Consider the following 24,753-nt stretch of genomic DNA (forward strand, 5'->3'; position numbering starts at 1 on the left):
CCTGTGGAGAGGTGCAAACAATGGAACACATCATTGAAGCTTGCCCGCTCCAGTCTAAAAGGAGGGTTAGTCACCCTCCATACAGCAGACCAGGAGGCAACTGCATGGCTCAAGGACTTTGCATTCGCTAAATAAATAAACTGTCCTTTTTAAATCAACAAATAATAATAATAGAGTACACTCATAGTCATGTTCCACTGACTTTATTTCAGCCGATTCAGGACAGAGAATCTTGACGCAATCTTCTGTACAACACTGTTCCCTTCTTTGAAAACAAAAAACAAACAACAAAAGTTATGTACAAAAATATGTAAAAAAAAAAAAGAACATACACAAAGATACAAGACAAAAACAGTATTAATGCGTATTTGTGGAGGGCGGTTATAAATAGTGAGTTTGCTTAACTATGCTGTGTGAGTATTCAGTTCATGATAAACGATCGTTCCATCATGACTTTGTTCATTCGATAAGACGCCAGTAGCATCATTCTGAGTTCATCCGTGACACTGTGTGCCACCCGAGGCTGGACGACATCCCCTTTTAGTGTTTCACGTGAATAACGGGGCTTATTGCCTCCATGCAGTGCAAAAAGGAAAACAAAGAGAAAACAAAAAATACTAACATCAACACCAACCAGTGAACAAGTAATTCAGTCTCATTGCTCTTCTCAAAATCTCTCACCAGGAGAACTCTTTCCATTATCATTGAAATTTCAATAGCGTAACATTTTCCATACTGTGTTTTTTTCCACATCCAATTTTTTTTTTTTTATCAAATTTAAGCTATGATTGGCTAATACAATCATCTAAGCAGACAAGTTGCCTGAAAAAAGCAGTCCAGCAAAACTAGCCAAACACCAACATACATTTCATGTCAACAAATTGTAATGAAATGTTTCAAAAGGACACATCATTTCTTCATTTTTATGGACGAGTTCTGTTGTGTTATTAAATTATTATAGCGTAAGGAACTGAATATTGAAAATATTATCCTTAATTTTTTTTTGTACAAAAACAATTTGAAACAAAATGTAATATATGTTATTAAGTGTAAGCCAGTCGACTCACAGACAAGGCAAGAAGTGAAGGCAGATGAGCAGAAACACAAATAAAAGTGTAACGGAGCAGGTGAATGAATATGCAAAAACATACTCAGGAGCCTGTTTAACATAAACATGTAGCTTAGAAGCCTGCCATATACTGAGTTACAACTATAAATCACTCATGTCGACTATGATATAAAAACCATCTCACAAGCAACTTTGACTTTTTTTACCTGCGCAGAGCGGACAATCAAAATCTTGCACATTATGCTGAACCAATTTAAAAGTCTTTTGTTCTCAATGGCAATTTTGATTGTCACTTTTTTGGGGTATAAAGCACATGTTGGTTCCAAAGAGAGCGGCTGTATTTTTAACACCTCTGTTGGTCATTGAGATCAAACAGTCCGGCTTTCAGTCTTTGTACGAGACTGACTGTCGAGTGTGCCCATACCTCTCTAGTGATCACAGACGGGATGCAACATTGTTATGTTGATACGTATAGCAGTTGTAGTGCATTCTAGAGACAGCTGGCTTGGTCATGTGAAGCACTGAAATACAGTACAGCAATACATAATACAATAAAAGACACTTAATAATTCATTATACAGTGTATGTACAACTCTGTTCAAAATGCTCACGGTAACGGACTCTGTCATACAGTAACTCTTTCTTTTGGACTTTGTTTTTTGCCTTGCAGCTTTCAAAAAAATTAATTTATCATATATCAAACACTTTACAGATTTATCCCATCTCTTTTAGCTCTATAATTTACGTAGTTGCTTCCTTACATGGCCATAGTGGTCAGGTGTTGATGCCCTAGCAGCCCCTTACGCCCTGCTCCCGCCCCTGGGTGCCCCCCTCCGCTGCCATGGCCACAGTATTCTTGCAGGTTCTGACGCAGAGTCACCAGTGCAGAGCCCAGACAGGCACGATTTGGAGCCAAGACCCCCCCAGGCAGCTGGAAGAGGACAGTGGCCACCCCTGCCATGCCGTCATCTGTGGGCTCTAGGGTGATGGGCCCAACTTTAAAGGTGGAATAGGAAAAGCCCATGAGCTGAGAAAGGAAGGGGTCGGAGCGGCAAAAGTGCTGGTAGCCGCTGTACGTGGATGGGTGGTGATGGTGTGAGGCCGGGGTGCCAGATGTGGTGCTGGCATAGTGGTGGGTGTTCAAGTAGTGTAGCGGCAGGTGCTGGCCGCCGTTCCCGCCTCCACCCAGGGTGAGGTGATGGTGGTGGTGGGCTGTGGGTCCGGAGCTCGGGTCGTGTTTGTAGGAGACGGCTCCTGCCCTGCCCCTCTGGCCCACCACCACTCCTCCTAACTTGCTTGTGCGGGCGTGAGCGAGCGACACAGTGCTGCCCCCCACCCCTCCACCGGCTGAAGGCAGGAAGATGAGCTGAGGCTCCTCCGGCTCAAGGTATATGGTGAGTTTAGCAAAGGGCCTCGACGCCATCTTGGTCATCTCCTGGATGTGTCGACGCTGCTCCCGACGGAAGTCCAGGAACTGCTTAACCTTCCATAGGAGGACGCAGACTGACAGGAAGAGGAAAAAGCAGGAGAAGAAGACAGAGAAGAAGACAAAAAGGTCGATGTGGGCTTGGTCCTGTCTCAGAAACAACAGGCCCTGGGACTCTCCCTGCCTCTCAGGAGTTCCCACACCTCTCAGAGCGATGTAGAAGCGGCTGGATTTCAGGGAGTGCACCTCGTGGGGGAAGGTGATGACCACGCGATCTCGAACACCACGGACAATCATCACTGTCTGTGGTTTCCACACGGTGATGTAACTGATGAGTCCTTCAGCCCGGTCCTCCGTAATCTCTCTCTCTGTCCCTGGGGCTTTTGGGGGCAGTTGGTTGTGGGAGAGCACGGGACCCCCAAGACTGGATGAGGAATTGGCAAACACCTTTATAGGGGACGGAGGTGAATCCTTATCCGCACCAGTTGTTGTCCCCCGAGTCACTGATTCCTCCTCGATCCTGATGGTGTGAATCCCTGTGTATCGGTCTACATCCACAATGAAGATGTCATGAGAGTTGGACACATACACCTCCACCTCACCGAAGGTAACATCAATGGTGACTCGGATGTCCACGTTGGTGAACTTTGGCTGCGCAGAGAAAAACACAGTGCGCCCCTTGGGCAGATTGCGAATGGTGGGATCATGGAAGCAGTTGGTCTGGGACGTGGGGTCAAAGCAGCACTCCGTGTCCACATTGAACTGACGGTAGCACTGACGCCCGTTTACTGGTGTGCCATTGAAGGAGTCTTTGCACTTGGCACACTGAATAAAAGAGCACAGCAAATGCAATTTGAGCAAAACATAGCAATGAAAAGGACAGGGTCACAAACTTATTTCTCAATTCTAAAGATTGCTTTTAACAATGCAGAGAAAGAAAATCAAAGATTATATTGTCGCCAATGCCACCTGTGTAGAATATGTTGTCATACTTTTGTGGTAAAACCCTTCTTCCATATTTAAAGTGCATGTGCATACCTGTTGCCTGTAGCAATCTTTCCGGTCACTCTGAGGGCTGCTGAGACAGGAGGAGGTCTCGGTGTTGTTTTGGCAGGGGCATCCTGTACCATCATGTTCATTACATGTGTCTGCATGACCATTACACTGACACCTGCAACGAGGAGGGTAAAATTGCTTTTGATTGCATGGTAAGTCAAAAGAAGAATCGTCATTTAGTACAACATGCTATAAGCACTGCATGTTGATGCAGATTATATCTGAAAGGCCTGGCATTGTGTGTACCCAAATTAATCGTGCTTGTGGACACTGCCGGAGTTGGAGATGTCGGAGAAACACCGGTGTTGAACAGAAAATATTACTCACTTATCGCACTTCCCCTGCAGCAGGAAGAACCCACTGAGGCAGCTCTCACACTTGTCCCCCACGCTGTTGTTCTGGCAATTCACACACACAGCATTCTCTTCTGTGGGACCCTCAGACACCCAGTTCTGAATCTGATAAAGGGACAAAGACAGATGGGACCCCCCGAATGAGCAAAGACAGCACCCAAGATACAAGAGTAAACACACTACTTGTTTTTACATATTATCAGGAGAAGGCCACAAGGACGGCCGACACTTACGCTGTTGGGGTCCAGAGGGAAGAGCCGGGGGTTCTCAAGGGCCTGCTTATGTTGATCTCCAGATAAACACACAGCACTGTTTCCCCTGCAAAACTCCCGACATGGGCGACAAGTGCCGCCCCCCTTGGCAGAGCCCACAAACAGAGGCTTACACTTCTCACAGTGCTCACCCTGGAAATGAGAGGAAATAAATCATTACAAGTGGACATGGAAAATCTGTGTTTACAGTGTCTGCATGTGTTTTACAACAAGCACTCACTTTGGTGTTATTGTGGCATTCGAGGCAAACATCTGGTTTGCTGACACCAGCGCAGTTGCTGTGTTTGTTGCAGCTGCACTGAGAGGAGCAGTTATCCCCCACAAATCCAAAGTGACACTGGCAAACTCCCGGCGACGTGCACGTCCCGTTCACACAGCCTTGTGCACACACTGGCTCACACTGACCAGAAACACTGTACAGGAGAAAAACAAAAAGAGAATACATTTGGGTAAATCTGTACAGTGACTATGAAAACAATACGGTATTTTGTTTGACTATCACCGTGTATTCATTGCCTGAGTCATAAATGCTACCTGCTGAGTATGTAACCCTGTTTGCAGGTGCAGTGATATCCCTGGGGTAGGTCGTGGCAATCCTGGGTGCTGTTGCAGTGGTGATGGCCGTTGGCACACTCGTCCTCCTCTGGACAGTGGAGGAAGGACCAGCTGCTGTTTCTCAGGGGGCAAACACCCTCACTCACACCTGGGAGACAAGAAGGGGAGTGAACCACAGATGAGAAAAGCAGAAATTTAGATTCATTAAGTGGAAAAATTTATCACTGGACTGGTTACACTCTACAATGCTCAACTTCTTGAGATATTTCTCACCATCAAGTCCTCCTTGTAGGCAGCGTCCAGCCCCATTGCCTCCCCGGCTAGCACACCAACCACATTGAGGCCTGGCAATGCACTGGGAGCACTGGGTGAGCTGGGAGCACTGGGGAGAGCAAGAGTCGCCCCCAGAGAGGAGACGACCACACTGACCCGCCTCACAACGCAGGGGCACGAACGACGGGCTCATGCACTAGAGGAAGGTGAGAGAGGTTAAATTGTATATGAACGTGTTTTTTTTTTTAAATAAATAACTCACAAAAAATACTGTATAAAGCTCCATCAGGGCAGTCTTACCTGCTGCAGAGCCATGCTCCACACACAGTGCTGCCAGCCCCCATCAGAGCCCCTGGAGCCCAGACAGAGGCTGCAGTTACTGAGACTGTGGCAGGGTGGAGGACACGGCATAGGGGGAGAAGACTCCACCTGCATGGGTGAAACGTTGAGCAGGGCATAGCTGAAACACGTCCAGTCATAGGTGGGGTTCACGCTCAGGATGCGCCTCGTCTCGCCTGGAGAAATCACAACACAGTCAACGTTTTTAGTGGAATACTTCATGAGAAAGAGAAGTGTTTAGATGAAGCTGCGTCATCTAAACAGAGAAACGCAAGAAGAGCGATGTTGGCGAAGTTGACGAGCGAAGAAAATGTATTAGAGCAACTTCTTGGCCCGTATGACAATCTGAGTGATGTCAAACGTTACATGAGTGTATTCTGCAAGTTGTTAACTGTGTTTACTGCGCTGCATCAGACAGCACGAGAATTATTGCCTGATGATGAAAAGGAGTGATCATAAATATTGGTATTTACCAAGACATGCTCATCACAAAGATTTCAAAAGAAAGGTGGAAAAATGGATTTGATTTGCTCCTCTTGTGGAAAATGTAATGCAGTCTCATGAAAGTGAGAAGGAAAGTGAAAAGGCTTCAGTTACATCAAAAGGCAGCAAAGCATCCACTAGCTCCTCAATACGCAGAGAAGCAGAGGCCAAGAAAGCGGAGTTGCTTGCACGTGCTGCTGCATTAGAAAAGAGATTAGGAAGAAATTGACTTGAAAGCAAGAAAGGAACGCCTGACTATTGACACTAATATTGCTGTCGCTGAAGCAAGAATTCAAGCTATGCACATAATGGAAAACTGAACTGCAGCAGTTTCCCATTGCAACGGCTGAAGATAAAATTAATGAATATTTTGAATCTGCTCAGCTGGCTTCATTCCCACCTATAGAAAAGGCAGATACTGAATCTGTGGATGTGGATGATGATGATGATGCTGGTGACAATCCTGATGAGGATGGAGTAGACTCTGAAGAGGAAGATGAATATAACTCGGAGTCTTCAAAGGGCCAAGGATCTAAAAATTCAGTAAAGTCACAATGAACTAAAAATGTCGAGAAGCATTTACCTGTTGAACAAAAGAGAGACACTTATACAAGACGAGACATGGATGGGTACTAGGGAGGTGCATTCCAATCAAAAATACTTTTCGAAAAATCACAGGGAATTAGTCGATTATTATTCGAAAATCGCCGTATAACCCCGACGGGAATGAATGACGATATGTTCCGCTGCTCGAATAGCTGATCTACTTGCTGAAACTAGAAAAGAGCTGAACTGAATGTGCCAAACATGTTTTACCGGTGGTAACGGTACTACCATGCAGCGCCAGTTAAAACGGAAAATATAGGCTATATAAGACGGGACGAATAGTTGCATAAACTATCAGATTTTTATAATTTAACGACTATTCGAAAATCATAACCCATCCCTAATGGATACCGCACTGTTTCTAACAAACGCTTATCCTTTAAAGGTGCCGGAAACTGTTTGGTTAGTGTCATGCAGAAACAAAACGTGATAACAGACATGCTAATAAATGAACAGAGACTTGCAGTGTTTAGAGGAGACCCACTTGAGTATCTGAGCTTTATGAGGACATTTGAACAGTGCACTGAAGAGAGAACAAGCAGTAACCAAGACAGACTGCTCTTTTTGCAGAGGACAACAAGGATACATTCTCTGCCGAGGCCATCTGCACTGTAATGGACAACTTCTATGTTGATGATTGTCTTAAGTCCGTGTCCACAGAAAGACAAGCAATAGCACTCTGTAAAGAACTCTGCAGACTCTGTGCACTTGGTGGATTTCATCTCACAAAATGGATAAGTAACAGCAGAGACGATTTGGCTTCTATTCCCAAAGAAGACGGAGCAAAAGAAATAAAAAGCTCTGAATTTGACTCAGAAGACCTTCCCATTGAAAGAGCTCTTGGAATCCAGCGGTCAGTGGAGGATGACAAGTTCACATTCAAGGTTGCACTTAAGAAACAAGCCTGTCTTGGAAGAGGCATTTTGTCGGTCGTAAGCTCGGTGTACGACCCTCTTGGATTTATAGCACCATTCATCTTCACTGCAAAACTCATCCTGCAAGAGCTCTGCAAGCTAAAAATATGGATGGGATGAAAAGGTCCCATATTGTTTCATTATACCATGGCATTGGCTTGCAGATCTTCGTACAGTTGAGAACTTCAGCATTAGTAGATGCATTAAACCACCAAGTTTCGGCAAGATGAAATGGGCACAATTGCATAATTTTTGTGATGCGAGTCAGGTTGGCTATGGAACAGTGTCCTACCTGCGGCTCACCAACACACAAGATCAAGTGCATGTAGCATTTGTGATGGGAAAAGCCAGAGTAGCGCCCCTCAAACAGATTACTGTACCACGGATAGAGTTCTCTGCAGCCATGTTAGCAGTACGTATGGAGAGGATGTTAACCCCAGAGCTACATCTACAGCTAGACAGATCAGGGTTTTGGACTGAAAGCAAGTATATAAAAAATGAGACCAAAAGTTTCCAGACATTTGTGACCAATCGAGTTAGTGCCATCAGAGAAGTGTCAGATGTCAAGTAGTGGAGATACATCAACACTAAAGACAAACTGGCAGACTTTGCCTCTAGAGGTCTAACTGCCCTTGTAAGATCAAATCTTTGGAAAAATGGACCGGTCTTTCTCCAAATAGCAGAGCAGGAGTGGCCCAACTCGACAATTGAACTAACTTCGATTTGTCCAGATGACCCTGAGATAAAGAAGGAACGAGTAATTGTCAATACAATAATGAAAGAACAACACAGCAGCACTAGTTCTCTGATTCATCACTTCTCATAGAAGCAAAGGCTGACTCAAGAGGACATGTCAGGAGTGTACTGCTGAAGACAAAGACCAGCACTCTAGAGCAGCCAATCAGCAAGATATGCCTCTTATTAGACAATTTTGAGTGCACTCAAAGACATAACACAGTTATGATGTAGTACACCAAGAAACTTATTAATTTATTTTATTTTTTAGTTTGGCTCCATTTTTTGATTTAGTTGAATTGTTATGTTCTGCACTTAGAACAATAGGGGATAATTTAAAAAGGGTAAGTTAAATTCCTTATCATAAGATGTATGTTGATAGGGTAGTGGTTGGTATTTGTGCCCCATGTGACCAACCATGGCATTAAATTGTTAATAAATTGGCACCGGTTGATGGCGTCATGGTAATTAATACCAGCTGTGCACAGCGCAGGCTGCTTCAGGAGCTTTAATTTAGTTACTTGTTCATTTCAAAAAGACAAAGTTTAAGTTTATCTTTTTCTTTACTTTGGGTTGCCGCGGCATATCCTGTTTTGGTTGTTTTAGTGTAGTTTATCACACTCACGCACACACATAGGCTGCGCGATGGTGCTACTGGCTGGACATCTAACCTTGAGAAACCTGATGAATGAGCGTAACTTCATTTAATACAAGCCTTGTTGTTGCATGTTTCTTGGTGATGGAAATATGGCTTGAAGGAATTTAAGAAGTACTAGTGTTTTCTATGTTTTTCCCGTACATGGACATCTTATCTATTCTCAGCTTCAGACTGAAAATTAAGAAAATGAGCTTTGGGGAAATAATGGATTTCAACACTGTTGCCCTTACCTGTGCGTTTGAACTGGCGAGTCCACATGCATTTTCCAGAAGCAGTACACTTGGGGCAGTCAGACGCCTCACAACTAGTCTCGGTGCAGTTGCTGGACAGGAAGATCTCTCTCTGGTTGATCCGACAGTCATGTTCAGACGTACAGCTGACAGAGCTGCTGATACAGGCCCCCTCTGGACAGTTTGTGCACCACTTACACTGTAGAGCAGGCTGGGAAATTCAGTAAGGAACAGATTTTAGTTGATAGAAAGTAGCTGTCTCTCTTTGAGCTGGTGATTGAGTTAGAGTAGGGGTGTTGTACTGTATGTTACCTGTGATGGACTGGAGAATGTTTTAGGGTGTCGGGCGAGGCATTCGCTGCAGGTCTTCAGTCTGCGACACTGGTCTGGCTGACGAGGGGTCGGGGAACAGGGAGACGGGCCGGTGAAGCAGCCCATTCTGATGGAGAGAGAAATGTAAGTTGGGCGCATTTCATTTAGTAGCTGCTCATAACCTCAAGCTCAAGAAGAGAGTGCTATTTATTTAGAGTTACTTTCAGCCAACGCGTTACCTCTCAGCAGTATCAGACGAAGCACAGGTTCCCCTACACCAGATGCAGCTGCCTGTGGTGGTGTTGCAGGCCTCTGGTGTGGGCAGCATAGCACAGGGGTCAGAGGGCACAGACAGGGTGAGGAGTCTGCCCAGCGTGACGCCATTGAAGCCTCCTGATAGGAAGAGACGGCCACCCCAGTTTGTCATGGCAAGAGACACCGAACGATTTACTGGATCTCCTATAACTGAGACTGAAGGAAAGAGAAAAAAAAGTGGTTAAAATTATGGTTATGGTAAGTTATGATTTGATCATGATTGAATCTTCAGAAAGACATTAAGATTGTCACCTGGTTGTATCCAGGTGTTACAGTTGATCTGGTACAAAGACACAGAGTTACTGTAGTCTTCTGCTTCTGTCCTTCCCCCGACAATGACCATAGTGTCTTTGATCATGGCTGCAGCGTGGAAGAAACGGGACAGGGGCTGCGTAGCAAAGAGATGATACAGCAAGAATAGATAAGTTATCTATATGCAGTGAGCTGATAGAGAATAAATGCTTGGCTTGTCTAATTTACTGGCCTGTAAGCGGAGAACAGAGACTAGATGAGGTTGGCATCTTACCTTATTACCCTGTGAGGGGACCAGCAGAGACCAGGTGAGGTTGGGGTAGTACAGACTGTACAGCTCGCCTGACGGCTCCACAGTTTCCACGTGGAAGCGGTAACCTCCAAAGACGTAGATGGCATCTGTCTGCTCATGGTAGACTGCTGAGTGGCCATATAAACCTGATTGAGGAACACATAACGCCAAACAGGATTAAGTGAAAAGGAAAAAAGATAAGTTTGCTGCATCTGTTTTTGTGTTGTTTATTTTTTACACATTTTCCAAAACACAATACTGAATTTCTCTTTTCGGTAGACTAATAAATGAACTATGTTGTTTGTACTAGGGCTGTCAACGAATATTCAAAATTATCTTAATAAATCTTATTTAGGCTTTTTGTAATAAAATTAGGAGGTATCGTATAGATTAGAGTTGGGGCGAATATTCAAACGTTTCGGACAATTTTGACAGCCCTAGTTTGTACTTGTATAAGTGGTGCATCAGTCAATTAGTTAACCTCCATTACTATGTGACAACACATAAAAACAAAAGGCCTCAAAAACCTGTAGGTGGTGTGCCAGTGTGGGGGACAATGGTCCAGTTTCCAGTATGAGGGCTGAACTCCAGCAGATGGTTGTTGAAGCCGTTGTCTGGAGAGTAACCTCCAATCAAAAGCACAGTGGAGTCTCGGCGTACAGTCAAAGTGTGGCCCGCCATCGGGGGCAGCACTATGCTCTGTTGGAGATGGAAGAACATTTTATTTGCTAGGAAGTAAAAACACACTTCCGATTTTTATGATATTTTCTCCACAATAAGTCCAACCCTAACCTTGTGCTCTCTCCAGACTAAACTGCTGAGATTGAGACTCCAGGTATCCGTGGCAACACCATTTTGAATGATGCCACCCACCACCAACATGAAGTCATGACTGGCTCCGTGACTTCCAGAGCCAGACTCATGACTGGTCAGCAGTGCAGAGGCGTGGTGGTAGCGAGGGCTCGGAGTCGAGCCTTCGTCCACAGAGCTCGTCAACATTTGGGTCCAACGGTGCTCCGACACAGAATATCTAAACAAACCAAAGACAAAATGCGTTATTACACACATATAAACAGTACATGTGCTATATATACAGTATAATAACAACATCTAAAATGTTTTGTGACATTAAACTCAAAACAGTCTAAAGTTACGTGGCCCTACCTGTAGACATTTCCCAGAACGCCCTCTGACAGAGAGAGTCCTCCATACATCCAGAGGTTGCCCTGTGGTCCAGCCACCAGAGTGTGTCCCATCCTGTGGAGGAACCTGTGGGCCTGGTTCTGTGAAGCAACAGTGCATAATGAATGTGTGTTTGTGTGTGCAGGGGTGTAACATTTATGAATTGTGCATATTTATGTTCCTCTCCTACCACTGTCAGTTGTGTGTCCAGCAGGGTTTCCCAGACCAGGCTGTTGGAGTCCCGAGGAACAGAGCAGTCTGAGCCAGCCCAGCTCTCTGAGCACACACACACTCCCAGAGACTGAGACAAACAAAATATGTTGGTTAGGATTCTAGGAACATTTGTAACATGACTATTATCACCAAGACAATTATAGATTATTATTAGAAAATGATTATGATCACATCACAACAAATCAAAAGGCAGAGAGTATAAAACTACAGTTTATGGTACTCTACTACTAAATGGTAGATTTGGACACAATTTCCATTCTTTATCAATTTCCAAACACGTCTATTCCCAGAAAAAAAAGTGATCCATGTGCGCAAAGGGCAACTGGGAAAAACAAAAACAAATGTAAACTTCTTAATATAAATTAGCACAACTCTTACTGTATTACAAGCTCCTCTTCCTTCTGCTATTCCACACTCCTGTGGGCACATGGGCCGGTCACAGTGGGGTCCACCATATCCCTGAGGGCACTGACAGAGACCCCCTTGGCACTGGGCTCCACCTGGACACGCAGGTGTCCCCTCTTCACCCTCATCAGAACTTTGGTGACAACGCCGCACCCAGAAAGATGCATTGAAGCCTTGAGGTTTGTTTGAGGAGACGTTGGCCTCAAAGTAGACAGAGATCACACCTGGTAGTGAAAGAGAAAAGACAATGTAGTGAAAGCAACATGGTGATTTTCTACCCCGTGTGTTTAATGCCCACTATAACTCGATTACTTTGAGTTTGTCTAACATGTTTCAATGGTTGACAGATGTAATCTGCTGGGTAGTTAGTGGTTAATGTGTTAAGAAGGATGTGTGGTAGCCCACAAGTACCATTTTAATAGCTCAACCTTTGCTGTGTGCCTGTAATGGACTTGTGTCAAAGCAGATTTCTCCAGACAAAATGTTTATTACTGAATGAATATATGGACGGATACCTGAGGTGGCCTCCACAGTGATAGGCTGAGTCCTTGTGGTGCCACAAAATGCCCCAATCAGGTTGTGATCTGAATGTACGACGCCATTGGACAGGAAACGAGGGAGGCCATCAAACACATAGACAAAAGAGCTCTGCAAAACAAAACACAGGGAATGTAAGGGCGACAGTTATACAGAGAAAAATACTTACAATGTTTGATGCTACAGCACAGCTTACAGTTTGTTTGCTTGTGTGTATAATCGGGTAATGTTTGTACTCACTTTACAATATGTATGGGAGTCAGGGTGTAGAGTGAGGGCTACAGGAGGACACGGTTGTCTGGGCAGACAAGGTGCTAAGTTCTCAGTCACAGACAGGACCCACAGGCAGTGAGAAAGTCCTCCTTTCCCCTCTGTGCCACTGCGCCATCCCAGAGAAGAGGAGAGGGGCATGGCAGAGGAGGTGGTGGAGGAGAGCAGCACAGAACGGCCCTGGCACTGGCGGTAACATGTGCCATTGTTCCTGTCGGAAAGAGAAAGAATGGTAAATACAAAAAACAAAAACACATTTTCACACATTCTGCTTTTATCAATATCTTATTATAATCTCCACTCACTGATTTCAAATTGTATTCAATCAGTTCAGACAAAAATAAATGAAAAGTGTGCATTACACTCAAGGTATAAGATGAAGATTTCATTACCTGGGGTCTCCGTAGTAACCAGGCAGGCAGGACTCGCAGTGTGGTCCCTGAGTGTTGTGGGTGCAGTAGCACTGGCCTGTCTGGTTGTGACAGTATCCTCGGAGAGGGTCGCCATGGCCGTTACACTCACATTGCACACAGCCGCCGCCACCAGCTAGGGCTGAGCCAAAGCTACCTGGACGGCAGTGCTCACAGTGGGGTCCTGTAGTCCAATCTGAAAGACAGAAGAAGAGTTTCAGCAGAGCAAATTTAAACAAATGCAGTTAAATCTTAAGAACTGAGTATGGTTTCACCTCATAAATTAGTATGTGTTAAATACAAAAGATGACCTAGAACAAGCTTTTGAAATAAGCCATGTATAAAAGTCTCACCCTGGCATTCGTCACAGATCCCTGGTGCAGTAATACAGGTGGAATGGAAGTTGCAGCCACAGTCCACGTCACATTCAACACCACTGAGAACCAGGGTGGCGGGGTCAGATGTCCAGCCAAGGGAGCATTCACACTCAAACCGCGGGCTGCCACTACACTGGCCCTCACGGCACTCATTGTAGCACCTGTGGGGAGGGGAAAATTATGTTGGGGTCAAAATGTCCTTTTTCTAGCTTTACAAAAACAATCCTGATTACTAAATGGGAAAGGAGAGGAAGATTTTTAGGCTAAGAGAGCTGAAGGATGAATCAACAAAGGAATGTATCTTACGTCTGGTTGCAGTGCAGTGTGCCATCCCCTGTGTATCCTCTCTCACAGTGGCACTCGTAGGATGTGGGAGTGTTGATGCAGGTGGCGAAGGGGTGACAGTTGTGGAGACCCAGCCTGCATTCCTCTACATCAGGGCAGGTGGGGTAGGACCAGATCGCATCTTGCTCCTCGTCCTCCAACTGCTCCAGCTCCATTTCCATTTCCAGGGGTCGCGGCGGGGCCGAGGTCTGGGGCTCAGGGCTGGAAGAGCAGGACAAGAAGACGTGAAGGACAGGTATACTATATCCATCTATCCATCCACCCACTAAGTTATGGCTCTATGTAGAAGTTCTGTTTTAGTTTAGCGGACATTCTAAGGCAGTCATTCGCAAAGACTGGGTCGGTATCCACCGGTGGGTCGCAGGAGAATTTATTAGGGTTGCCAAATAAAATTGCAGAATTTCTTCAATAGTCTTTTATTTAACATTTATATCTGCAGTTCACGTTTGAGCCACATGAGGGAGCCTGAATGTTCAGGTTGTTCTGATAATTGTAGCCTACTTATAACATTGGATCTAATATTAGCATACATTCTGGTTTTTTTACTGATGAAAGGGAAAAAAACGATAGCCTAAATGCATTTATTTGGTCTCATTTATAAAGTTGTGATTTATCAAAAGTCTATCTCTTCAAAATGGCTGGTTAATCTATTCAAGATAATATAAGCTGATGCAAAAATGGCAGTAAAAATGGACATTTTTGCACAAATTCACTCTTCTCACGATTTATAGATAAGGGCTATTGTGATTTGGGTCTTGATGGTTTGTCATTTTTAAAAAGTGGGTTTTTAAAAAAAGTTTGGTAAACACTGGTCTAGGGTACGTGAAGTTTTCAGAAAGTTAAACTAACTAAAACTAAACTAAAATTAAATTGAAAAGTCAAATTTAAAAAATAAATAAAATAAAAATAAAAACTAATTGAAATTTCAAAACTATCATAACCTTGCTCCATCCACAATATTTAAAGTATAAAATTACCTATCTAACAAAAGCCCTTGTCCTATGAGAATAGGTTGTATTCTAACTGCATCAAGTCATGAATGTATAATAAGAGTTATTACTTTGCAGCCCGTGCTTCAGCCACAGCCACACTGCAGTTGTACACCGAGGGGTCGTCCATTCCTGCCCAGTCTCCCCTCAAACATCTGAAAAGATGAGTGGAAAACATGGAATAAATACAAGAAAATCCCAATAAAGACAATGACTATTAACATATCAGCAATTTGATATTAAAAGGGATTCATCAATTAGTCATTAAAATCAGGTGAGTTGGCATTATACAGTATGTACTTTCTCTGTACAGTGTAATTGTCAAAGTGTTTGTTAATTATACGTTTGCCATACTTACTTTCCAATTGTGGGGTTGTTGTAGTCACCACACCAGCCACACTGGAAGGTTCTCAGGCAGTCTGTACACGTGTTTAAAGCTGAACATTGCTTACACTGAGGAACCGAATGAACACTGACAAGTAAGAGAATAAGGAATGAGAATATTAGATTATTGAAGGTTCATTTTAACTCCCTGACAACATTTATCTAATTGCACTCAAAAAACTTTACATTTTAAAATTCAGTCAGTTCTTTGTCTTATTTATGTTTAAGTGATGCGAGTGTACCGCTGTGTGTTCAAGTTGAAATCACCAAAGCAGCTAACTGTATGTGCAAATGCAATTAGTTATGGGCAACTGTCAGGTAAATATAATTTTAAAAAGTCTTAAAAATGTCCTCATTTTACCTGTCGTACCAGTCCCTGCACTCTCCATAGGGGTATTTTGTGAGGTAGGCAGCAAAATAGAAGCAGGCCTGGGCTGACTCACACCATGCACACTGGCTGGAGTTAGAGAGGCACTCACCACACGTCTTTCTCCTTTGCAAAAAAAAAAATGGCCAGAGAGGAGAGGACAAAAACGGTGAGTTATAAGTTCTTGTTGAAAACATGTATGATCTGTAATTACCTGTGTTGAAAATGTAGTTTTTCAACTCACTGGTTGCAAACTTTAGGACACCCCTTTGAGTCACGTATGGATCCATCTAGTCTTCCCCGTCGACTGCACTGGTAGTCGCCTTTCTTGCTTGAGTTTATCTGCCATTCACAAAAAGAATCCTGCAAACCAAATTTAGCTTGGTATGAGTCAGGAATACAGCAGCTCCAATTTAAAGCAGGGCTCAGATTACAGGAGTTTTGGGCAGAATAATCCCTGAATCACCGCTCCGGGACCTTGGTCGGTACCAATGTTCGGCCCAGATTATCTGGTTATGTCAGGGGTTTACAGATCCAATCTTAAACCTCCCGAACTGTTCACAGACTCCTCGGGGCCGCCTCGATTAATTTCAAACATGTTTGATATTTAGGAGTTAAATTAGGAGTTAATTACTGGATAATCATTTCTGAGCGGGACCACAATAGTCAATGAAAGAGACAAGCTGGAGCAGCTAACGGTGTTTCCAAGCAACAGTAAACATTCTAGCCTTTGAGGTTAACGTTAACTAGCATAATACTGTTGACAGATTAAAACTGACCATTAAAATCTCACCTCCAGTTCTCGCTGAAGAATATACAACCCATGCTGACCACGTCTCCCCAACAATTTCTCATCTAGACTTGTTTATCCTTCTGCTTTTTTTTTTCTCACTGCAACTGGTTTAAGCTATATGATATCAACTGCATGGTGACACTCTATGTTAAAATGAGGTGTTATCTGTGATGTACCTGAGTGCAAGCGGAGCAGTCTCTGTACTCTTCACACAAGGTGCAGTGCTGGGGTGCCAACAGCAGATGGCGCTGACCTTCTCCTTTGCCTTCCACCTTCTCTCCCTCAGGGCATGGCTCGAGGTCTGGGTTGTCCCGCAGCAGGCAGCGGGACAAAGACGGGCACCAGCCACAAGATTGGTCGGACAGACAGGCCAGACAGGACATGTATGCTGAGCAGGAACCTGAGCGGTAAGGCTCCAGGAACAGGAAGGAGATCTCCTAAAGGGAGAGCAAGTTATGGGGAAAAGGGGCATATAGGGTAAGAATTCAGCTTTTGTTTTACTACTGAATGAAACTCATTGTGCAGAGAAATGGCAGAACAGTTAATGTGCAAAGACCACATACTACAGTTCTTTAGTTCACTGCTTATGCAGGGTAGATTTCTTTGAGACAGGTTTAACTGTACTCACACTCCCTCCAGGCAATGTCCTGTTCCATATCAGGGCCATCTCACTGGTCTGTCCTGAGCCCGAGTTGTTGAGGTAGCCCTCAGCCTGAACAAGGTAATGGTTGCCCCTGGTCAGGTTAGAGAACAGTCTACTCCCATCTGTACGGGCCAGCAGCTTCAACTCCTTCTCCTGCTGGGCTGCCCAACGACCCACCACCTCCTGCTCCGATAGTTTAAAGATGCACAGAAAATTAGAGAGAACGAAAAAGTGGACAGGAGTTAAGTAAACGTTTTTGAATCAAATTAGCATTCCAGAAATGTGCATAATGTAAGGCAGCAAATTTAATAAAAAATAAACGGTAACATCATTATTGCAATATGCACTTTCCCTCACCAGTTGGCTGGAGTTGGGCCCTGAAGCCATTCGAGCCTCAAAGTGGAGCCTCTGGATGCGAGCCCACATGGAGACAGTCTCGGTGGGAGGGGGTGCAGGTGGAGGGGCCCCCCATAAGGGGTGGATGAAGCCCCTGAACTGCAGGGCTACGTCCATTTCTGTGGTGGGGCTAAGGATGATGGTGGTGCTGCGGAGGATGGACACCTGGCGAAGGGGTGAGGAGGATGGAGGACAGTGGAGGATGGATGGAAGTGGAGACACGTCAACAGAAGCACTATTCTCTACAAACTGCTCCACAGGTTTGATAAACTACTTGAAAAAGGAATCTTCTCTATGAGCGCAATAAAACAGACAGCGAAAAAGAACAAAAAAGAGAATTGAGCATTGGAGTCAAGAGGTTGAAAAGTCAACAGCACAACGTAGAAATTATCAATAAGAGAAAAACAATCATAATATTGAAGTTGGAGTCAAAGTGTCAAAGCAATGTCGGAGGAAGGAAGGAGGGATAAGTATAAGCAGAGAGGGAAGTAGTTACAACCACAACTAGTACAGTTAGCACACAGAGATTTGGACTCCGTACCTTGTCAGGCTGGGAGTCGTTGCGGGGGTGCTGGAAGGTGAGCAGGTGCAGTCCCGGGACATAGTTCTCGGTGCGACAGGAGTGGAGGGAGGTTAGGAAAAGGGTACGCTCCCCCCACCAGCCGTACGCGCCTGAGATCTGGTCCACACGGCACGCACTTCGCTCTGTGAGACCGAGAGGGAGACGTCAGCACACAAAGAACACATCTGACCTCTTAAAATCTCATAATACAGCAGTTTCCTAAAGTGTTCTACTGTACTGAAACGAGTCTGATCGGTGACTTTTGTGTGACGTGTGTTCAAAAGGAGTAAAACGACGTGACCTCACTGCACCGAAGGAAGTATGCGATTGGACAGGCGAGTCAAACCGTGGTCTGAGTTGCCTGTCCAGTCTCAGCTGGGTGTAGTCACGTCACTGTGCGCCATCTCTGAAACACGCCCAACATAAGTCCCTCCCATGTCAAATCTTTTTTTTTCAGTCTGAGGCTTAGCCCTTCTCCTCTTCCCTCCTTCCTCCCTCCCTGGGTCTCACCTGACACTGGTAGGCAGGACTCATTCTGAACACACCAGCCAAATTCACCAGGGGCACGGGCCAGAGAAGCTGGAGTGCCACTGAACACCAGACAGGACTGGCAATCAGACAGGAAGCGAGCCAGGCCAAGGCAACCGGTACTGCCACACTGTGAACACAAAAAATCATGGTAATCCTGACAGATATTTATACAGATATATCAAATTGAAAGAAATGTTTTGGCTGTCTCACAATGTGTACAACAATAATATATGTTTAATCTATAAATGGATGAATCAGTCAAAGACAGAGCAAATCACAAGGCTGTGCTGAGGGAAGTGTTACCGGATATATGGGCTGGTACTCTCGACAGCGGCCTTCACACCAGCTGCACTCAGGGTTCTTAAGGCACATACTTTCGTCTAGCGCCTCAGCACAAATAGCATCCTAATAAGGCAACACACACAGACATACACAGTTTCACAACAATTTAGTTATCCTGAGTTGCTCTTGTTCAACACAATATTTTCTCCCGGTCAGTCTTCACAGGATACGACTTGATTCTCTTGTTTTATGACACTGTCACTCACCCTGTCACCTTGATCGCTACTGACGAACAGTGGAACTTTGTAAGCCACCAGGTCTCCACGGGCAACACCACTGTAACCCCCGGCAACCAGCAGCACTCGTCCTTCCATTACAGCAGCAACATGCGAGTAACGCCCCCTCACAGAATCCCCTCCTTAGAAAAAAATGAAAATGTTGTATATGCAGATGCGTTAGTAACAACCACTAAGAAACAAGCCGTAGATGAAAACTGGACTGTGTGTGAGAGTCTACAGGAACTCACTGAGTGACCATCTCTCCCCAGCAGACACCCATTGGTGACAGCCCAGATGGTAAAAGAAGATCTCCTCATCATAGCACTTCTCTTCTTGGTAATGAATATGAACATTCCCCCCTGCGAGAGAAAGGCAGGAAGAAATAGATAGATATACACAGGATGGCACTGATTAAAGTGATTCATGGCTGTTAATTTTCTTGCTGCTTACCGTAGACCACCATGTAGTTTCCAATGACGGTGGCTGAGTGGAAAGCTCGCTCTCTGGGGCCGGTTGCTGGGAAACGGGAACGGAAAGATGTCCAAAAACGCCTGTCCACGTGGAACACGTCTGTGTTGTTCACCCTCACACTAAACCTTAGAAAAATATACAACAAGTGTACTTTTAGTATCTATAAAGATGCTGTGTATGTTTTTATTCACTCGCTTAATTGTTCTCAAAATTCTTATTTCTACCTCTGATATTCTTTAACTTTTCTGGAGTGCTAAATTTAACAAGTTTTCCTACAGAAATCATGTCTTATCTTTATCTAATATAATGGAAAAAATAGTTTACAATTTACTTGATGTATACAGGAATAGACACCTTTATTACATGTACAAGATGCACTCCAAAACTAGGCAGCGAACCTTCCTCATTAACATCACAAATAGAAAAGTGTGTACAAAATGTGCCTACTGGCTGTGTGTGTTTGTATCCAGTATGCTAATGCACAAGAGGGTGCGTACCTGGCAGTGGTAGGCCTGTGGCCTCCGTAGACCAGCAGTGTCCTGGATGGGCTGTGGAACACCATGGAATGGCCAGCAGTAGCCGGGGGCTTCCCACCGGTGGGCTGAACCGTCTCCCACCGTCCAGAGCCATGCAGGCCGAACCGATACAGAGAAGAGGAAAACATATCCTCCTCAGTGCGACCTGGGAAAAAAGGAGAAAAGGGAAAGATGCTGCTTAAGTATAACTTATTTCTCAAGGGACATATATATGCCAATCCAAACACAGACTGCCAAGTGACAATATAATGTGAAACCCACCTCCAAATACATAGAGATAATTTTCTACTACAGCTGCAGCGTGATTGGCCAGTTTAGGAGACCCACGCGAGCTTGAAAAGCCATGCTGTTGCCAGTCATCTTGGAGTGGCCGGTACATCCAGACATCACTGGCCAAGGAGCCGTTGGCTAGCTCTCCTCCAAAGATAACCATATTACCCGTCCACTCTACTGCTGTGTGGGAATGACGAGCCACCTGACAACACAGGAGAGGCAAACAGTTCAGGCAGGAAGTGAATGAAAGGAAATTATAAATGAGGGCACTTATATTCAAGTTGATGATGTTTACATGTACACAAAATATCTTATCCTGATTAAGGAAAACAGGTCTCTCATTTACATGACATGTAAATGATCAGGTTACAGTAGAAGGCTGATAGTAACCAGGTCCCTTGTATTGAAACAGTAAATGAGGTGCAACAGTAGGAGGAAGCAAAAACTGTGTGCGTGTGCGTGTGTTTGTGTGTGTGTGTGTGTGTGTGTGTGTGAGTGTCCGCAAACCACTTACAGGAGAGTGACCATAAGACCTGCTTTCCCATTGGTTGGATGTGAAGTTATATTTGATCAAGTCACCGAGAGCTCTATTCAGGTCAAACCCTGGGGGAAAAGAAGTAATAATCAAAAATACACTGATGTCATTAATCATCAAAAACACTATCAAATACTAGAAAAGAGTAAAAGTAAACAAACACGGTACTGCAGCTAAACCAAACAGGTCTGAAGATGGATTTGCCCACTAAATATTAAAACAACATCAGTGGAAATTAAGAGCATGTCACTCTCACCGCCAAACAAGTACATGGCTCCAGTGGAGGACAGGTAGACGCCAGCAGAACCCGTCCTGGGAGGCGTGTAGGGGTTTTCTTCACTCACGCGCCACCACTGCCCCGCCCCACTGTCATTATGAAAACCAAGCTGGCAGCTGTGACCCAGGAAGCCTGGGTTACACAGACAGCGCTCTCCTTTCTGAGACAAAAGAGAACAAGAATAGTTTAAGACCAATAATCAGTGTTTCAGTAAACACAACTTACAGATATATTTAAAACTTATTTAGGGAAGGGTGAGTGACCCATTGGTTGATTGCTTTGTGTGCTCAATAAACTTTCCTCATCCCTGATCTTACTTTGTCACACTGGCCATTCACAGAACAAGCCTGGGAGCACAGAGGGGTAGTACAAGCTGGATCTCCCCAACTCTGATGGCATTGGCACTTTGATGTAGAGGCATCACAGCGGCCATGCCCGCCACAGGCTCCAGGGCACACAGAGAAGGTGTAAGTTGCATTGAAGCCCAGGAGGTTATAATTAGCATCGCTAAAGAGATGAAGCAACATCTGGAACAAAGAAATTAAATAACAAACATTAAGTGCCATAATTATAATGCCTCAGAGTTTCTTTTACCATGTCTTAATTGATTACCTTGCCAGACTTGGCTTCAATGGCTTGAGGCAGAGTGTTGCCACTCAGGCTGGCTAGGAGAGGGCTCTGGTAGGAGTCTCCATCATACACAAACAGGTAATCATAGGTACACTCTGTGTCCATGAAGGTGAAATTTAAGACAATGCGGTGACTGTTGCTTGGAGCTGGAAGATGTAAAAAGGTGGGAAACATCAGTGAGATTAAAAGGACAGTCTATTGGCTGTAAGTTATTTGTTTAATCATCAATTTTCCTGTACACAACACAATATCTTGGCTAATTATATATACCTTTGATAAGCCACTCGCAGTTCCCATTGACAGAGTAGTTTCCTGGTCCATCTGTGACGTAGCCTGGTGGGCCCCTCAACACCTGCCTGTGGCCCTTGCAGTCGCCTGCCTGGCACACAGTCAACTCAGCCAACAGCAGAACCACCAGGATGAAGGAGACAGGGAGGGGGGAGGCCATCACTGGCACAGCCTGGATAATGGGAGGCAAAAGGTGAAAGAGAAAAATTTGGTGTTATGTCCTAACATACACATTTTCACCAAAAATATGCAGCAGCATCATGCAGCATATGTGGACCAACCTCAACCTCACAAAGGAACTATGGCAGCAGAAAATAGACTATTTTTTCTAAGGAGTCATGCGGCCTGGTGGCCCCACAAACAACATTCATGCGACACTTGCACTCCCCTGAAGGGTTTACACAACTCTCTTTTGGCTGCAATATTCCAGTTTAAGGCTACAGGACCCTTCAGTAAAATACAAAGCCATTCACACTGCAGAATGAGAAACAAACCTAAAGGTGGCATTTACAAGACTCAGAAGCAGCCTCTGGAAAAACATACTGATTCTGATGGAGCTTACAACTGTTAGCCTTTATGCACAGCAGCAGTTAGCTCACTTTACCAGTGCACCATCTCATAAACATAACAGTAACAGTTACACGAAGGTCTTCACACATTATATACAAAGAATGCTATTCACCAACACAGCAACTCTTTTCTTACAAAGCAACTAGTTGAAGATAAACCAACTAGTACATATTTTCACCAAAAATATGCAGCAGCATCATGCAGCAAATGTGGACCAACCTCCTAAATCTAAATTGCATCGACCACTTGATCTACCACACAAGACAAAGGAACTATGCCACCAGAAAATAGAGTATTTTTTCTAAGGGAAATCCAAGAGTCATGTAGCCTGGTGGCCCCACAAACAACTTCATGCGACACTTGCACTGCCCTGCAGGTTTGCACAACTCTCTTTTGGCTGCAAGATTAAGCAGTTTAAGATCTACATGACTCTTCAGTAAAACACAAAGCCATCCACACTGCAGAATGGAAAACAAACCCAAAGGTGGCATTTACAAGACTCAGAAGCAGCCTCTGGAAAAAAACACTGATTCTGATGGAGCTAACAACTGTTAGCTTTTCTGCACAGCTGCAGTTAGCTCACTTTACCAGTGCACCAATCTCATAAACATAACAGTAACAGTTACACGAAGGTCTTCACACATTATATACAAAGAATGCTATTCACCAACACAGCACTCTTTCTTACAAACCATCTAGCTGAAGATAAACCAACTAGAATATATATATAAATAAATACACACACATATATATATATATACATACACACATTTATATATATATATATATATATATAATATATATATATATATATATATATAATATATATATATATATATATAAATAAATAAATACACACACATATATATACATACACACATTTATATATATATATATATTTATATATATATAAAAATAAATACACACACATATATATATACATACACACATTTATATATATATATATATATATATATATATATATATATATATATATATGAGTTAATTAATTATCATCAATTAAATATAATCAATTAAATATAACTCCCATGTAGGCTTAATCAAATGTCTCAAGTGCAGCATTTAATATAATTGTATATATATATATATATATATATATATACAAAGAAACAGCACTCTTTCTTACAACCAACTAGCTGAAGATAAACCAATTAGTACACATTTTCACCAAAAATATGCAACAGCATCATGCAGATGATGCAGCATCATGCAGCAGCATCATGCAGCAAATGTGGACCCACCTGTATATATATTTATATACATGAATGAATGAATTATCAATTAAATATAATCAATTACATATAATTTCCATGTGGGCTTAATCAAATGTCACAAGTGCAAATGTATATATATATAGAGAGAATGCTATTCACCAACAGAGCACTCTTTTCTTACAACCAACTATCTGCAGTTAAACCAACTTAGTATGAGCAACAACAACAACAAGGAGCTTTCTGCAGGATAGCACAACAAAGCTAACGTTGCTAAGCTAAGCTAAGCTAAGCTAAGCTAGCAGAGTACCGTTAGCTGTGTAGTTTATAACGTTTATATGATCACACTCACCAGTTCCCGTCTCTTTGGCTTCATGGTCATTTACATTTTCGGCGACCCTTGTAACGCTATCTACCTCCTTATGACCAGGGGAGTGCTCGGTACTGACAGCTAGCTAGCCGAGTGAGCTACTAGCTACTAGCTTGTTCGCTAAGCTAACGGAAGCTAACGGTAGCTAGCTGGGCTAAATCCAGATGCGCAGTCAGTCAGTCAGTCCGTCAGTCCGTCAGTCAGTGGCTGCAAGATCCACCAGGAACAACTCCTTCTGCAGAGTAATTCATCATTATGTTATTACTGAGTTATGTTTCTAAAAGCCTGCTGATAATGAACCCTTGTAACGGTGTGGACCCGGTTCCTGCGGTCCATCTCGGTGGACAGATGCCCGTTGTTTTGGTTGTTGATGGCCGGCTAGCAGGCAGCAGTAACCGGTGGTTGCCAACACAAAGACAGACATGACCCACCACTGCCATCCAGCG

General features: G+C 43.9%; 1 protein-coding gene across 2 annotated transcripts; it reads right to left on the reverse strand.

Moving 5' to 3' along the window:
* Positions 1-187: 187 nt before the first annotated feature.
* megf8 (multiple EGF-like-domains 8) lies at positions 188-24,722 on the reverse strand. Of its 2 annotated transcripts, XM_074653158.1 has the most exons (45): positions 24,290-24,722; positions 22,118-22,307; positions 21,830-21,993; positions 21,535-21,744; positions 21,197-21,377; positions 20,920-21,008; positions 20,394-20,607; positions 20,094-20,277; positions 19,576-19,721; positions 19,374-19,484; positions 19,114-19,265; positions 18,869-18,970; positions 18,545-18,692; positions 18,014-18,177; positions 17,434-17,637; positions 17,062-17,259; positions 16,610-16,870; positions 15,885-16,003; positions 15,635-15,766; positions 15,248-15,361; positions 14,961-15,044; positions 13,862-14,101; positions 13,532-13,716; positions 13,161-13,374; positions 12,739-12,979; positions 12,477-12,609; positions 11,935-12,185; positions 11,513-11,623; positions 11,305-11,423; positions 10,933-11,170; positions 10,668-10,839; positions 10,123-10,286; positions 9,849-9,984; positions 9,521-9,752; positions 9,282-9,408; positions 8,970-9,180; positions 6,227-6,358; positions 5,305-5,519; positions 5,005-5,200; positions 4,711-4,879; positions 4,397-4,589; positions 4,138-4,308; positions 3,879-4,009; positions 3,534-3,666; positions 188-3,320 (listed from the first exon to the last, which is right to left on the reverse strand). In XM_074653158.1, exons 1-45 carry the CDS (start codon positions 24,317-24,319, stop codon positions 1,827-1,829), a joined length of 8,805 nt encoding a protein of 2,934 aa, XP_074509259.1. In that variant the 5' UTR covers positions 24,320-24,722; the 3' UTR covers positions 188-1,826. The 2 variants fall into 2 exon arrangements, with proteins under 2 accessions (XP_074509259.1, XP_074509260.1); XM_074653159.1 differs by lacking the exon at positions 6,227-6,358.
* Positions 24,723-24,753: the final 31 nt, after the last annotated feature.

Source organism: Sebastes fasciatus, chromosome 12, assembly GCF_043250625.1.
Source record: "Sebastes fasciatus isolate fSebFas1 chromosome 12, fSebFas1.pri, whole genome shotgun sequence".
NCBI lineage: Eukaryota > Metazoa > Chordata > Actinopteri > Perciformes > Sebastidae > Sebastes > Sebastes fasciatus.

Excerpts from the sequence above, each read along its gene's own strand:
- megf8 (XM_074653158.1), bottom strand. The coding sequence starts at position 24,319 with ATGACCATGAAGCCAAAGAGACGGGAACTG. Across the intron at positions 21,745-21,829 it reads TTGAAGCCAAGTCTGGCAAG|ATGTTGCTTCATCTCTTTAG; the intron begins GTAATCAATTAA and ends TCTTTGTTCCAG. Across the intron at positions 16,871-17,061 it reads GGACATTGCCTGGAGGGAGT|GAGATCTCCTTCCTGTTCCT; the intron begins GTGAGTACAGTT and ends CTCTCCCTTTAG.